The 13,333-nt window shown below is 53.4% G+C and overlaps 6 protein-coding genes across 6 annotated transcripts; 5 read left to right on the top strand and 1 right to left on the bottom strand.

Annotated features, from left to right (window-relative positions):
- Positions 1 to 192: 192 nt before the first annotated feature.
- On the bottom strand, positions 193 to 2,226 carry J4E92_008930 (uncharacterized protein; the record flags this gene model as incomplete). The annotated part of the gene is made up of 6 exons (XM_051500279.1): positions 193 to 285; positions 342 to 1,143; positions 1,194 to 1,464; positions 1,512 to 1,984; positions 2,045 to 2,125; positions 2,174 to 2,226. The coding sequence occupies 6 exons, from the start codon at positions 2,224 to 2,226 to the stop codon at positions 193 to 195; spliced, it is 1,773 nt and encodes a 590-aa protein (XP_051349667.1).
- Positions 2,227 to 2,630: 404 nt separating this feature from the next.
- Positions 2,631 to 4,047, top strand: J4E92_008929 (uncharacterized protein; the record flags this gene model as incomplete). The annotated part of the gene is made up of 2 exons (XM_051500278.1): positions 2,631 to 2,747; positions 2,803 to 4,047. The coding sequence occupies 2 exons, from the start codon at positions 2,631 to 2,633 to the stop codon at positions 4,045 to 4,047; spliced, it is 1,362 nt and encodes a 453-aa protein (XP_051349666.1).
- A 497-nt stretch (positions 4,048 to 4,544) lies between these two features.
- On the top strand, positions 4,545 to 5,447 carry J4E92_008928 (uncharacterized protein; the record flags this gene model as incomplete). Its single annotated transcript, XM_051500277.1, has 1 exon — positions 4,545 to 5,447. One exon carries the CDS (start codon positions 4,545 to 4,547, stop codon positions 5,445 to 5,447), a length of 903 nt encoding a protein of 300 aa, XP_051349665.1.
- A 1,523-nt stretch (positions 5,448 to 6,970) lies between these two features.
- J4E92_008927 (uncharacterized protein) lies at positions 6,971 to 8,116 on the top strand (the record flags this gene model as incomplete). The annotated part of the gene is made up of 1 exon (XM_051500276.1): positions 6,971 to 8,116. The coding sequence occupies one exon, from the start codon at positions 6,971 to 6,973 to the stop codon at positions 8,114 to 8,116; it is 1,146 nt and encodes a 381-aa protein (XP_051349664.1).
- A 609-nt stretch (positions 8,117 to 8,725) lies between these two features.
- J4E92_008926 (uncharacterized protein) lies at positions 8,726 to 9,196 on the top strand (the record flags this gene model as incomplete). The annotated part of the gene is made up of 2 exons (XM_051500275.1): positions 8,726 to 8,777; positions 8,838 to 9,196. The coding sequence occupies 2 exons, from the start codon at positions 8,726 to 8,728 to the stop codon at positions 9,194 to 9,196; spliced, it is 411 nt and encodes a 136-aa protein (XP_051349663.1).
- A 1,629-nt stretch (positions 9,197 to 10,825) lies between these two features.
- J4E92_008925 (uncharacterized protein) lies at positions 10,826 to 12,047 on the top strand (the record flags this gene model as incomplete). The annotated part of the gene is made up of 4 exons (XM_051500274.1): positions 10,826 to 11,002; positions 11,049 to 11,177; positions 11,226 to 11,578; positions 11,630 to 12,047. The coding sequence occupies 4 exons, from the start codon at positions 10,826 to 10,828 to the stop codon at positions 12,045 to 12,047; spliced, it is 1,077 nt and encodes a 358-aa protein (XP_051349662.1).
- Between the last annotated feature and the right edge of the window lie 1,286 nt (positions 12,048 to 13,333).

Raw genomic sequence — 13,333 nt, 5'->3', positions numbered from 1 at the left:
GGCGGAGATATTCGGTAACGCTGGTTCGCCAGGCTGTTAAGTGGTCGTCTCTTTACACACCCATGGTATATGGAGACGACTACTTAACAGCCTGGTGAACCAGCGTTACCGAATATCTCCCCCCCCTCTGATAAATTCTGCTATCTTCATGCCAACGAGATGAATTGCAATGACTAAAATGCCACGCCATTCTCAAACGACCGGCTTCTCCTCCGGAATAAGACCCACCATCTCGAGCATCCAGGCCGTGGAGTTGATCAACCCGTAGAAGAGCATTGGTATCACCTGCGAAGACGTTAGTAAGTACACAGACTACAAAAATGCGCTTGGTTGTTGCTTACCCCGAAGAACAAATTGCCGAGAATGCCTCTGCGCAGAATAGTCTCTGCCAACTCAGTCTTCGTGATGCTAGGAGCAACATCGCTCTTGAAAGGCCCGACGAGCCTGTAAAACGTAACGAAGCTTGCTCCAAAGCAGTAGACCAGGAGCACCTTCAAGCCGTGCGCCATGTAAAGTTCGCGCAACCCAGGAGCGCCACCAAAGTCTTTCGCAAGCGTACTCATGTACGCGCTGTGATCAACACCGTACTTGATGCGCGAGGTCTCTTTGGCCAAGAGATGGTAGTGCGGAGGATCGGTAGGCATGGCCATTTGATTGGTGATGAGCGCTGTCCACCACATGGCCTGTTGTTCAGCAATGGGAGGGATGGCGCCAACACCAGGTCGCACAAAGCCGATGAAGGATATGCTAGGATCTGCGGGCGAGACGATGTTGCGAATGGTGGCATCGGCTGCTGTGGGGTATGATGGGTCGAGGAAGTAGAAGGATTGCTTGTAGCCGGTGCAATAGACTACGCAATTGGGTCGTACCTCTGTGTCCTTCATGCGTCTCCAGTCTTTACGATCGGGGCGCTTCTCGAATATTACTCTCCCGGTCTCGTCTATGCGCTCCGGGAATGTGCATGTGTCTACCCATTTCTTCGACTGTGCGTCTTCGGGTGGGTCTACGTAGCCGTTGCCGAGGAAAGCGAGCGGGTGGCTCTCTTTGTAGGGTCGGTTCAGATATGGCATCGCTTTGCTGCTCTTGTTTAGGAAGACGAAAGCTCTGCCTAGTCTGTCGTGTGGTAAGGCGCCGACGTGTTGACTGTATTGGTTTAGCATGTGCCCATTCGCTATGATTAGATGGAAGCTCACTTCATGCCCGCCTGTGTGCCAGTCAAGAACCATAACACACGCTTGATGACAAAGTCTGATACAAACCATCGGAATCGACTCGCAGCTATCGCGCGATGCACGTAGGCTGTCTCGAAGAGGTTGGTGATGAGACCGTCGATAGGCAGACCTCCTTTGAACTGCTTGCCGAAGACCTTGAAACGTGAGAGAGCCTTTGGGAAAGAAAGGAAGCCCGTTCTGAAGCACATGGTGACTGAGTTGGCGTCACCCTTCATGGCTTCGTAAGCGATGTCTACAAACGTTAGCGTGTATCCGTCTCCATGTCCTCGTATAGTGTACCCATGGCAGTCTCTCCACAGCCCATGATGAGCACATCTTTGCCTGTCAGCTGTGCTCGCTTCTTGTACTGTGAAGAGTGGAAAGCTTCTCCTTTGACATTCTCGATGCCAGGGATATTGGGAATGTTGGGCTCGACGTGCAGTCCAGTACAGACAGCGACGTGTGAACAGTCGAAAGTGCGCTCCTCCCCATCGCTATTCTTGTCGACGTATCTGACGCGGTGCTTCCACTTCCGATCAGTCGACTTCGATATAGGCTCGATCTTGTTAACTCTGCAGCCCATCTTCATGAGCGGCTGTAGGTCAAATTTGTCCACATAGTCCTGCAAGTAGCCGACATATTGTGGGAGCGAAATGTGGTCTGGTGCTGACACGGGGAAGCGGTGGTCGGAGAAGGTGGTCAATTGCTTTGAAGATACCAGCTCGGCGTTTTCATAAGCACGGTAGTGAAATGTGCCTCCGATATTGTCTTCGCTGGAGTGTGTTAGGTCGTGTGGTGGTAAACCCGCTCGGGGCTGAGTGGAGTATGCCTACGCCTCGAACAAAACAGCCTCTATCGGCCGATCAGGTGTCGATGCCTCAAGCAGTGTCTTAAGAGTCGTCAGTCCGCCGGGACTTCCGCCGTGTTAGCATGTGATGATTTTTGTTGAGAGGGTGGCGTACCCAGCCCCAATGACGGCGACTCGCATCGCAGGAAGCTTGTCGGTGCCTGCCATTTCCACGATCAATCAAAAAAACGATATCTACAACGTCTACAGGAAAGTGATGTTCTAGAGTCTAGAGTTACATCTCGTGTGGCCACTGCTGGATGTCGCATGCAAGGGACGCGTCGGTGATATTCCCTCAACCAATCAAGACGCTCAATCTAAAGGATGACATCAAGACAGGACGCGCGACTCCGACGGGCACATGTTGCTCCATGCACTTTGCTCGATTTGAGCCTAGCCCCGGCGACGATGCCGTCGCCAATTGATGTTTGCTATCAAATTGGGTAGAGACGGACGATGCCTGTTCTGAGACTGCTGCGGGCCAGCAGCCGAGGACATGCGACGATTTGCACGTCATGCCCTAAATATCAACACCATAGCTCCACACCGCTGACGTCCACGACTACCTCAGCATGGAGCAGCCACGCGAGAAGGTCGCAATAATAGGCTCTGGCCTGGCGGGACTGGTTAGCGCGAACCTGTTGTTCCACGATGTCCGCCAGCGATATGCCGTCAGGGTCTTCGAGTCGGTAGGCCGCCTAACACCCACTCTATCTGCGACTGTACTCACAAAAGTAATTCTAGGGCAGAACGCTCTCCCTAGACGCCGCCTCCATCTCCATCCCCGATGCAGCCACCGACGCCTCCACCCGCGTGGACCTGCCCATGCGCGCGTTTGCGGGCGGCTACTACAACAACCTCAAGGCCCTGTACGACTACCTGCGCATCGATTACAACTCCCAGCCCTTCCTCTTCGAATTCGCGAAATGCCGCGATGCGAGCCCCGAGGCCTTAGCGACTGGCCGCCGCGACACGTCGTATTTTACACATGCATCGAACCTCCACCAGATGGCGTCCCGACCGAGCAGAGTTAGCAGGACCTCGTACCTGATGCAATGGCTATATTTGACGCTTGCCTACTCGTGGTTCGCGCTCTGTTGTTTCTTCTTCGAGCCTAGACGAGGCGAGACTATGCAGCAGTACCTGGACCGCACATATTGCCCAACCTACTTCGTTACCTACTACCTCCTCCCCCTCTTATCGAGCGTATCCACCTGTCCACACGAGTCGCTACTCGCATTCCCTGCCAGCGATATCATCGAGTACAAGCGGAGGAGCCACGGCGCACCACACTATACTGTATCAGATGGCGTAGGAGGGGTACAAGACCGCCTGGTCAAGGGTATCGATGTTACTCTCGAGGCCACTGTAACAGCGGTAGAGCCCTCCGAAAAGGGCGTTCGGATAACCTGGTCTCAGGGCGGGTCAGACGCTCAGAAAACGGAATTCTTTGACAAGGTTATTCTAGCCGTCGCCCCAGATGTCGTCGGCCGTATCTTCAGACCTCTGCAACACCACATGCAGCGCATACCAACTGCAGTCGTAGAAAGTGTCGTTCACACGGATTGGGCAGTCCTCCACGGTAGCGACGCCAGGCACGTCGACAAGAAAGGCGCGCAGCTCATCCACCTCAATACAGCAACCTCCGGTACGCACACGACCGAATCACATCATGTCCAACCATGTGGCGTCGTAGTAACCACTTGCCCATGCACTCCTCTCGATGAGAAATGCGTTGCTCAGCGGAGCCGGTTCACGCGCGTTCTTCGCAGCCCGGAGAGCCAGCGCATCGTCAATGCCATATTTGATAAGCGCTCGAACTTCGACACAGATGACAAGTCAGTGCCACAGTGGAGGAATGGCGAGGACAATGTTTGGCTCGTGGGCGGCTGGTGTTGGGACGGTATGGTCCTCCTGGAAGGCTGCGTTGTCTCGGCCATGCGAGTGGCTGATGCGTTCGACGTCGCGGTGCCCTGGAGGCATCAGTGATTCATGAAGTCGAGCGCATTCGGACCCGGATTGTGACGCATGGAGCATCCTCTTGCCTTTGGTCCTTTCGTAGCCTTGCAGGTAATCCAATAGAGTAGATACCCGGGCAAGACAACATGCCCATTAGCATGCTAGGACTCAGGAAGTGATGTAGGCGATCCAAGATTGTTTGAACGAAAGTCAAAGTATTCGGCATTGACGGGTCTAGGATGCGACTTCCTGTTGTGCGCGTCATATGGCGTCTCGTCAGACATTTCGCCAGAAACGGCTAGCGTCATTGCATCGTTGAAGCTTCCCGCGAAATCCCACAAGCACCCGACTCTGCGTCGCACCAATCACGACCACACGCCAAACAAATGTTCGCTACGCAGATACTAGGCGCAGGGATTGCGACCCTACTGTTTTGGCTGATGATGAGAGCGCGGGGGCTTCAAGAAGACAAGGCTTCAGTTTACGGGCTGCAACATGGGCGGCTACATCTGCAGCTTCCCACAGCCATGTGGATGAACATGGGGTATTGGAAGAACGCCACCACTTCAACGACACTAAGCGAAGCCTGTCGAGACATGCTGAACGTAATCCTTGCTGAGGCTGGCCTTTCAAGCGACAAAGGCCCAGCAGCACGGAGAAGAGCCTTGGTGGATCTGGGCTTCGGATGCGGGGACCAAACCATCTATCTCATGTGCAAGGAACCTATTCGAGCGTGCGACAAAGACTGGTGGGATGAAAGAGATTGCTGCGCCACATACCAACATTACATTGGCATCACGAAAGATGCTGTGCAGGCTCGATACGCCTCGGAGCGAGTTGACGAGCTCAAGAAGAATGAGACGAAGGCGGCATCTCCTGAGATGGAAGATGGTGGAACCCCCACGATATCCCTCCTCTGTGCCGACGCGTCGAAACCCAAGTCCTGGGACAAACAGCTGCAAACAAAGTTGCAGCATGCGAAGGACGACACAGACGAGCGTTGGGTGTTGGCACTAGACACAGCATATCACTTCGCCCCCTCACGCTGGCCCATCATTGAGTACGCCCACTCAGAGCTAGAAGCAAGCTGGATGGGTTTTGATCTTTGTCTCTCTCCTACCGCTACATGGGCCCAGAGAACGACGCTTCGCCTTCTCACTACCCTCATGGGTGCGCCCTGGGCGAACTTCACCACACCACAGGGGTACCGCGAGAGGCTGGAGCAGATAGGATACAACCCTGAAGCCATCACCATCACTGACATCTCAGAACATGTGTTCGCGCCACTGGCGGCATTCCTGAAAGAGCAAGACGACAGGCTCAAGATGTTAGGATTAGGCTTAGGTCGCTTTGGTGTCGCGAAAACCATGTTCGGCTGGTGGGGGCGGACCGGAGTTGTGCGTGGCGTAGTAGTGGTCGCGAAGAAATGAGTCGTATGTCGGTTATACGACGTCTAACCTCGCCTGGACCCTTTACCGGTGTGGTGGGAGGCCTGAAGTCAGCCCTGTAAGGCTGAGGTGGAAATAAGACACCAGCACTTGCCGCGAAAAGTGTACGCGTTGGACGACCCTCTTCGAATTTGCGCCATGATGTCTCATTGACTAATCTGTGGGCTGGCCTTTGAATAGGTTCACAAGGGTTTGGCACTGCGTTTGGTGTACAAGTATGCCTCCCTCTGGAGCCCCTGTGCGACGATGGTGGAGGATCACATTCCCTCGTGCCGACACCCGCTCTTAGCCCCCAACTTCAATACAAACTGCACGCCAAGACAAGAGCCAAGACGGCGCAGTCAAGTTACGCGCTGTCAGACGATAACATCCGCATGCTTTATTAAATCTACGCTACATCCCTTACAGCGGGAATCTTGACTCCCCATCTTCCCTACCGGCGGATCGATCACACCAAACATGGAGCAACGGGAGTCGCATGAGATGCACAGCGTCAGCGAGGAGACCAGACAAGCAAATGCGAGTGCACCAAAGGTCCCGGAAACTACTCACGAGCCCATGTACACGTCGAGGCTGTCGAGAGCGTCTTCCATGACCGTTCGCGAGCCCATCGTCAGGACCCTCCACACTTCGTTCTGGCCGCTGATGGTCTTCATCTTTTACGCTACACTCGCCCTATTTACCTGGATCGTTCTTTGTGTCGCGAGCAGCCGGCCGATTGGAAGCAAGTTAAGCTATACGGATAATCAAGACTACTTTAAAGATGTAGCTCGTCTCTTGGCTAAACACGAGAGGATCCTTAGGGCTGCACAGATCCTGCAATCGGTAGTCGCCCTACTCACCATTCCCATCACTTCAGCGATATGCTCTATAGCCTTCGCTGCCTATATCCAGGCTGGCAGCTCGAGAACGAAGTTGAATCTGCGTCAGACTATGGCGCTTGCAGATCAAGGCTGGATCAGCCCAAGAATGTGGGCTAGGTGGTCTAAAGTTGGAAGTCTTCCATTGTACTTCGCCTTTGCATTGACCTTAGTGGGTGAGTCATGCCCAGATCTTGGCAGGAAGCCGGTGTTGACTCGAATACAGGTGCTGTCTTCCCGATTCTGCAGACAACGTTTATCCAGGTTACTCCGACACGAATACCAACTCGCAGCACACAGTCCGGTCTGATTAGGGTCGCTGATATACCTGCTCTAATCAGCAGCACCGACAATGACATAAACACAGCAGTTGTTCGACTCCGTAGCATTCTAGAATCGCGCGCGGAAAGAGAACATGAGCCTTACCTCTGGATCGATGAACAGAAGGATGGACTGGATAATGACATGTGTTACGATACATTCAGTGTGGCCACCAATTGTAACCGCTTCTCGAGGAGTCTTTATCAACTTGATGAGATGAGCTTAGATGCCTGGTTCTCACCCGTTCCCTTGGACTTCAGCACCGGTGTCTATGTTGACCCTCAGTACGCACCGCGCCTCAATACCACAATTGAATACCGGAACATGACAGACGCTGAGTGGCCAACCGAATGCGTTCGCGACAGAGAAGATGTATTTTTCGCACAATACCGTGGAGGAGAGACGGGATACCGGGAGTTCGATATAATAGCTTGCATACCCGCCAATATCTCTGGCACGCCTTGGCAAGCTACGTACAACCGGCAGGACATTACCGAGGATCTTTTCCTCGCAATTTCGGTGCCTTCAACGTTACGCACTCCTGTTATGTGGAAAATCACCGCCCGTTCGACGTTAGGCTACTTCGAACTTCCTAATACCAAGAACGGCAATCGCGCCGGGCCGTTACTCCATGAGCTATCCTTGGACAGCGCTAGAGGCTCTTCAACCAGCGGATCCAGTCGAGATGAGAAACGAGCAACCAACGAAACATACGCAGGAAATGTGAGACAACCCATTGGAAATCACATCGGTCCGCTGACTGCTATTGGACTGGCACTATTCGGCGAAGGCTCTTTCATCGAGAGAAGAGTTTCAAATCCATCCGCCTTCCTTGTAGATCGGCCTGAGGTCGATGATGAAGTATGGTTCAGAAATTTCGGCAACAACTGCCTCGGGAATATGCCTCTCAACTTTGCCATAGGGGGCCCGTGCCTCCGCGACTACGACTACCAGTCCGAAGTCGACGTCCTTGGCCGCGTGAGACAACTAGCTGCATTCTTTGATTCGGAACGTTCTGCAAGTAGGGCGTTCACTGTGGCCGCTTTCCTCGCCAACAAGGAGTGGCTGAACCCGAGCCAATTCCACAGATGGGGAGGATTCGACCAATCGCGGAATGTATATGTCGATACGGGCGTTCCAACCAAGAAGACATATATCGCGCTTTGGGGGGTCATCACCGGGTCCGTTTTCCTCGGCCTTCACCTTCTCGGATTACTAGTGCTTGCCCTGTACGCCTTTTGGATGAGGCCATTCATGCCTTGGTTGGGTGCAGAATTCGTGGTCAAGGCTGGTACGGCACATGCTGATATTCTGAGCGCTGCCGAAGGGGACAAGCAGTGGAAGCAGACTGTTTCTGCGTGCCCTGGGTTCGTCGGGGACGAGAAACCCACAGATGATGTGGGTCGAATCGCATTTGGTGCTACTGCTGCCTTGAGCACAGCACGGGACAAGAAGTTTGAGGAGCTATAGTGTGGGTGTAATTCTAATAGATCTGGTTCATCGTTGATGCGGAACTTTTACCCGCACCTCGTCTATGGAAGGAAGCGAACAGAACTTCCGCAGCCCACATTGGTATCGAATCGAAAGTCCGCGAAACCTCAGCGCAGTGGAGACTTCTAGGCTTCCGTGGCATGTGATGAGTACGACTTTTTTTCATAGGCCCTTCAATGGACTTGAGTCACAGCTATCTGAAAATCTAAGGTTCGGCATGGCGCTCCGGCGAACAATGCGCGATCGTGCGCTCCGGATAGTACGTAACCACCACTCCTGAGGTCTCCAAGGTCAGCAAACCCACTCATTACCCACGGGCAGCGTGAGTCGCAGATAGCTTTCCAACTCAATAATTAACTCAGTACCAACGTGCTGTGTGAGTCACAAAAACGCTTCCAACTCAATAAATAGTGCTCTGTCCCTCTCTTCTCTCCATTATCCTTTCTTCATCATCCATCACATCCAAAGTCCAAAATCCGAAGAAAGTTTTACCATTCCATCCCAACTATCTTCAAACACTATTACCAACACTATTACCAACACTACCACCACACCTACCAACACAACCTCACCACACTACAAACAAACATGTCTTCAACCACACCTGTCTACGCCTGCAAGGCCGACTTCATCGCTGCGGGTATGTCTCCTTACCTCCTGCCCGCCAGCGAACAAGACACGTGCAGCATCTGCACCAAAGACTTGGCCTGCGAGAACCCCTCGGCCACCAAGCTCACCGCCGCCGACAAGGAAGTCCTTGAACTGGCCTTACAACACCCAGCCAACACAATTGTCTTCAAGTCAAGTTGGCTCAAATCCACAAAGCCTCTTCACAGCCACCACACCAATGAAGAGCAACCAGTGTCAAAGCTAAACGCCTGCGGACACGTTTTCGGCACCAACTGCATCATGACTTGGTTTGAGAGGTGCAACACTTGTCCTATGTGTAGGACAGTACTGTTCCCAACATGGGCACAGGAAGAGATGGAGAGGGAGAGGGTGGAGAGGGAGGAGGAGGCGAGCAGGGAGTATTGGGGGTGGATAGAACCTCCTTTCTGAGTACTAGCATTTCACTGCACCGATGCAGAAGAAAGCGACGACCTCCTGGGGTGGTTTTGGCGTTTGGGTTTTTTGGGTGTTGGGGTCTTGAAGGTTGACGCGCACCATTATGAAGTTTGCATGGGCTGGGTCAGAGGTCACTGAATACCTCCTGGGATAGGTTTGGCGTCGGCGTCTATCGGTTTTCACGGTTGCGAATGCCTCCGCGCATGGTCGTACCGTATGGTTTCTGTAGTTCCGAATGCATTGTCTCTCACTCACTCACCCGTTCTCTGCCGTCCCCAATCACATGTGACAGCACCAGATAAGCCTACCCCACGTGACACCACCTCTCTCCCTCCTATTGCCCTGCATATGACACGCAGACGACCGCATTACTGCCCGAACCTTAGCCCGATGACTTCATCCAATATACAACCTGCGACGTCACCTCTAGGATTTTAGGCCGAAAGAGCTGCAGGATCGTATGATCGGAGCGAGATATACCCCAGATGCGGGTTTATCTCTTAGCTAATTCTAGAATACATCTTTGCGGTAACTCTCCCGTTGCACGCGTGTGCATTTGCGGTGTCATGTCGGAGATTTATTTCGGAGGACCGATCGGGCCGCTATGGAAAGGAAAAAGAGAGGGCGGCGTCCTTTAATATGTGTAGTGTTGAGCGAGACGGCACGACTGTTGAGAAAGAAGATTAGAGTATATAGCAGGCATGAATGCTGTCTCAACGTGTGCCGGGAATCTCGAGAAGCAAAGTTACAATCTTGTTAGGCTTGTTGGTAGGTGGAGTTTGTGTTCTAGGTCACGATAGAAGGGCGCCACCTCGCTTGTGCCGGAACCATGACCTGGCAGACCACGCGACGAAGAACGGCCGACGCGGCGGGCTTGTTTCAGTTCGCGGTGATGAGCATGGGGGCTGCGTGATCGATAGGGGAAGCCAACCGTCGCCTCGGGGGTGTTCAGCTTCGGCAACCCCGCACGTCGTGATGCAGACATATGCGCGGATCGCCCATAGCGTTGAGTTACTTTTCTTTTGCTAGCCGATCGCCTCGAGGGAAGTGAAACTATCATCACGAAACCTACCAGAATACGGCAAAGGATTGCCAGCTTGCTATATTGCTTTTTGTCTGCAATAGCTCATGCTAGCCGCATCAGTGCCCCGGAAGCGCAAGCCCCCATGAACGGAGGGCCTGCTGGTGTGGTAGCTTTCATTGGGTCACAGGTATATGGCTGGCAGGGATGCATGCAGGTTAGCCGTGTTCCGCGTCGGACCGTCAGATGTGCGACAAATCAGCGGCGCACAGCATGAGCCCCGCCGCGCTCCCTGACTAGGTCTTGCTTCCCGAAAGGCCAACACTACAAGTACACTTGTCGCATGGGCCGCACGGCTGAGGCACCCTGGGTGACGCGAGATAGGCGTTGAAGACGGCGGACTCAACGAGCATAGTGCATGACAGCTCTGTGCTCTGGACCAGGCAATTGGGAGGATCGCCTCTTTGGCTTTATCTACGTTCACTCGCTCCGCTCGGGGCATTTTAATCCTGGTTCCAGTTACGCCCCTCTCTTTCGACGACTTTGGCTTTGATGTGCGCTCGGTATGCGGTGAAGTGAAGAAGAGCTGGATAGTATTGATCATGGCGGGGAAGCAATCGGATCGTTTCGACATTGTCAATGGCAAGCAGCTTGCGTTGTTGATTGCGCCTACACTATGCCTTGCGGTGGCTGCGGCAGCGGTGGCGGCGAGATGGTACACGAGGAGTGTCAGACGGGTCAACACGATCAACGAAGATGCGCTGATGCTGGCTGCTCTGGTAAGACGATGGAATGCTGACGGCGGTACCATGCTAACAGTCGTAGGCTATGAGCTTTGTCGTGGTTACGCTAGTTTACGTGCTGGTGTTCCTCGGCGGAGAAGGGCTTACGAGCTATGAGATTCAGGCGGACCCGACGAAGAACTTTGACGTTGTGGAGCGTTTCTGGCTGCGGGTATGTTTAGCTGGAGGCTTCTTGAGAGTTGGCTAACAGGCTTTCAAGATACAATTCGCACTGGATATCTGTTGGGCCACATCGGTTGCAACGGTGCAGGTAGCGTTTGCGAAATCCTACCTACGCCTGTACGAGAAGAGAGTTTTTGCTCGCATCGCTTGCTATGCGTCTATGGCGCTCATCGCGATCTGGTACATCTGGTCGCTCGCGGGTTGGATCAGCATGTGCCATCCACCGGGGGAGTGCAAGCTGCAGAGCAAGAAGTCGTGCATCATCATTGGATCGCTGCACGTCTTCTTCAACAGTGTCATCCTCTTTGCCCCGATACCTGCCATAGCAGCAGCAGATCTCTCAGGCAAGAAGAAGGCGTGGGTGATGGTCTTGTTCCTCCTTGGATGCTTGTACGTGAAGCTAAGCGCTCGCTCCAAATAGCTCTTGCTGACACCACACAGTTGTACTATCCTAGCAGTCCTCCGTATCGACTGCGCGATCGACGTCTTCGGCAACGTCAATGATGATCCGATCGGTGCGTCGTGGTGGCGTATCTGCTTTTCCCCAATCGAGGTCGCTGTCGGTATCGTCTGCTGTTGCGTTCCCAACGTCCGTTCACTTCCTTCGTGGCGCCGAACTCCTCCACTCCCGACTGAGGATGGCGGTATCGGTCTCCGCCGGATGAAGTTCCGCACACAGAGCAACGGCTCGTCGACATCAAATCTCAACGCACCTCCTTCGCAATGGATGCCAGGCATCAAACCGCAGGCGGCTGCCTTCGTCACGCTGAGCAATGAATCGGCTCCTTCGGAGAGACTGGGCTCATTGGGGCTGAACGAAATCAAAGTTACGAAAGAGTATAACCTTGATCGGTTATGAGTGTGTTGTTGGGACGCAGAGTCGAGATGGCTAGCCCACAGCGATGCATGAAGCAGGCGCATAGGACGGTGGCTTCTTGGAAAACGTGCGGTGCTTCATTGTACGACGTGGGAGGGAAGTGTCACTTCGGACATGCGCGCACTTGTCCTCGACGTCCATGTGGCACAGTCGTGCCGCTGCGGGAGGACGCGCATCTGACGTCACAGTCACACTACCGGAACGTGATCCACGGATGGATCCTTGGCCCACACGCCTCAAGCCACCAACACCATCCTCCCACGAACGCCCAAGCCATCATGGCCCCCGAGCCCAATCTTCGCCTCGGCACGCTGCCTCCACTATACCAAGCTGGACTCGCGATGTGGTATCTGCCAAAAGATCCCGATTATGAAGAGCCGTTAGGAGGTATGCACCTGCAGAGAAGACTCGATGAGCCAGCTACTACACTCAACTCACACTCATGGTCGGCTCAGCTCTCAAGCAGTGAGCTTCCGACGGAAGGGGCATTACTAAGGGAAACGATGTGAGGAAACGCAGATGACGATGCTGTCCGTTAGAAAAGTACCGAGGTAGCGATTACGGCAAGGCCCGTGAGGATCATAGATGGGGTTGATAAGACTTAAGAGAGCTTGAAGAGCAAAGTAAGAGTTAGATGATTAGTCGCAAGACAGGAGAGCTGGTGAGCATTAATCACCATGGCTTAGACAAGCGCAGAATCTATGCGCGCATGCATAATGTAATGAGCATACACGACCAACTTGCTTTGCGATACACTGCAGGATCTGATGATGCTCTCGTTTCCCACTCGACATACACGTTGTGTCAGTGCATGTGGCAAGCCATTCCACTCACACAAGAGAAGAGGTGGTACATGGGAATAGGCGCATATGGGCGCACCTTTTCAATCGCATTAATTGCGCAACATCATGTTGGCATTAGTTTAGGTGTGTCTTCTCGAGGGTCGGAATGAGGCCATTTGCGCAACTTTGCTTGGCATTCTTCCCTACTGGATAACAAGCTAATGCAAAGAGAACAGGCTAAGGCATTGCTGTAACTGTAGCTCACTCCACATCGCTGCCTGTATTCGGTGCTGATAGGCTTGACGATCGACGGAGACTCGATGTCTCTCTTCCTAATCTTGCCGCTGTCACGACGCGCTCACCTTATACAAAACCGAACAGGCCTAGGGCCTACATTAGACCAACGATGAGCACATATGGAGGCGTAGCGTCCATGTAAGCTCCAGGGTGTTCCATTTTTTCCTTGAATGGGGTGGCGCTGAGCAC

The sequence above is a fragment of the Alternaria infectoria genome (genome assembly GCF_024043175.1).
Source record: "Alternaria infectoria strain BMP 0036 chromosome Unknown scaffold_19, whole genome shotgun sequence".
In the NCBI taxonomy this organism is placed as follows: domain Eukaryota; kingdom Fungi; phylum Ascomycota; class Dothideomycetes; order Pleosporales; family Pleosporaceae; genus Alternaria; species Alternaria infectoria.
Note: the sequence above shows the minus strand (reverse complement) of the source record. Positions and strands in the feature narration are given on the sequence as shown.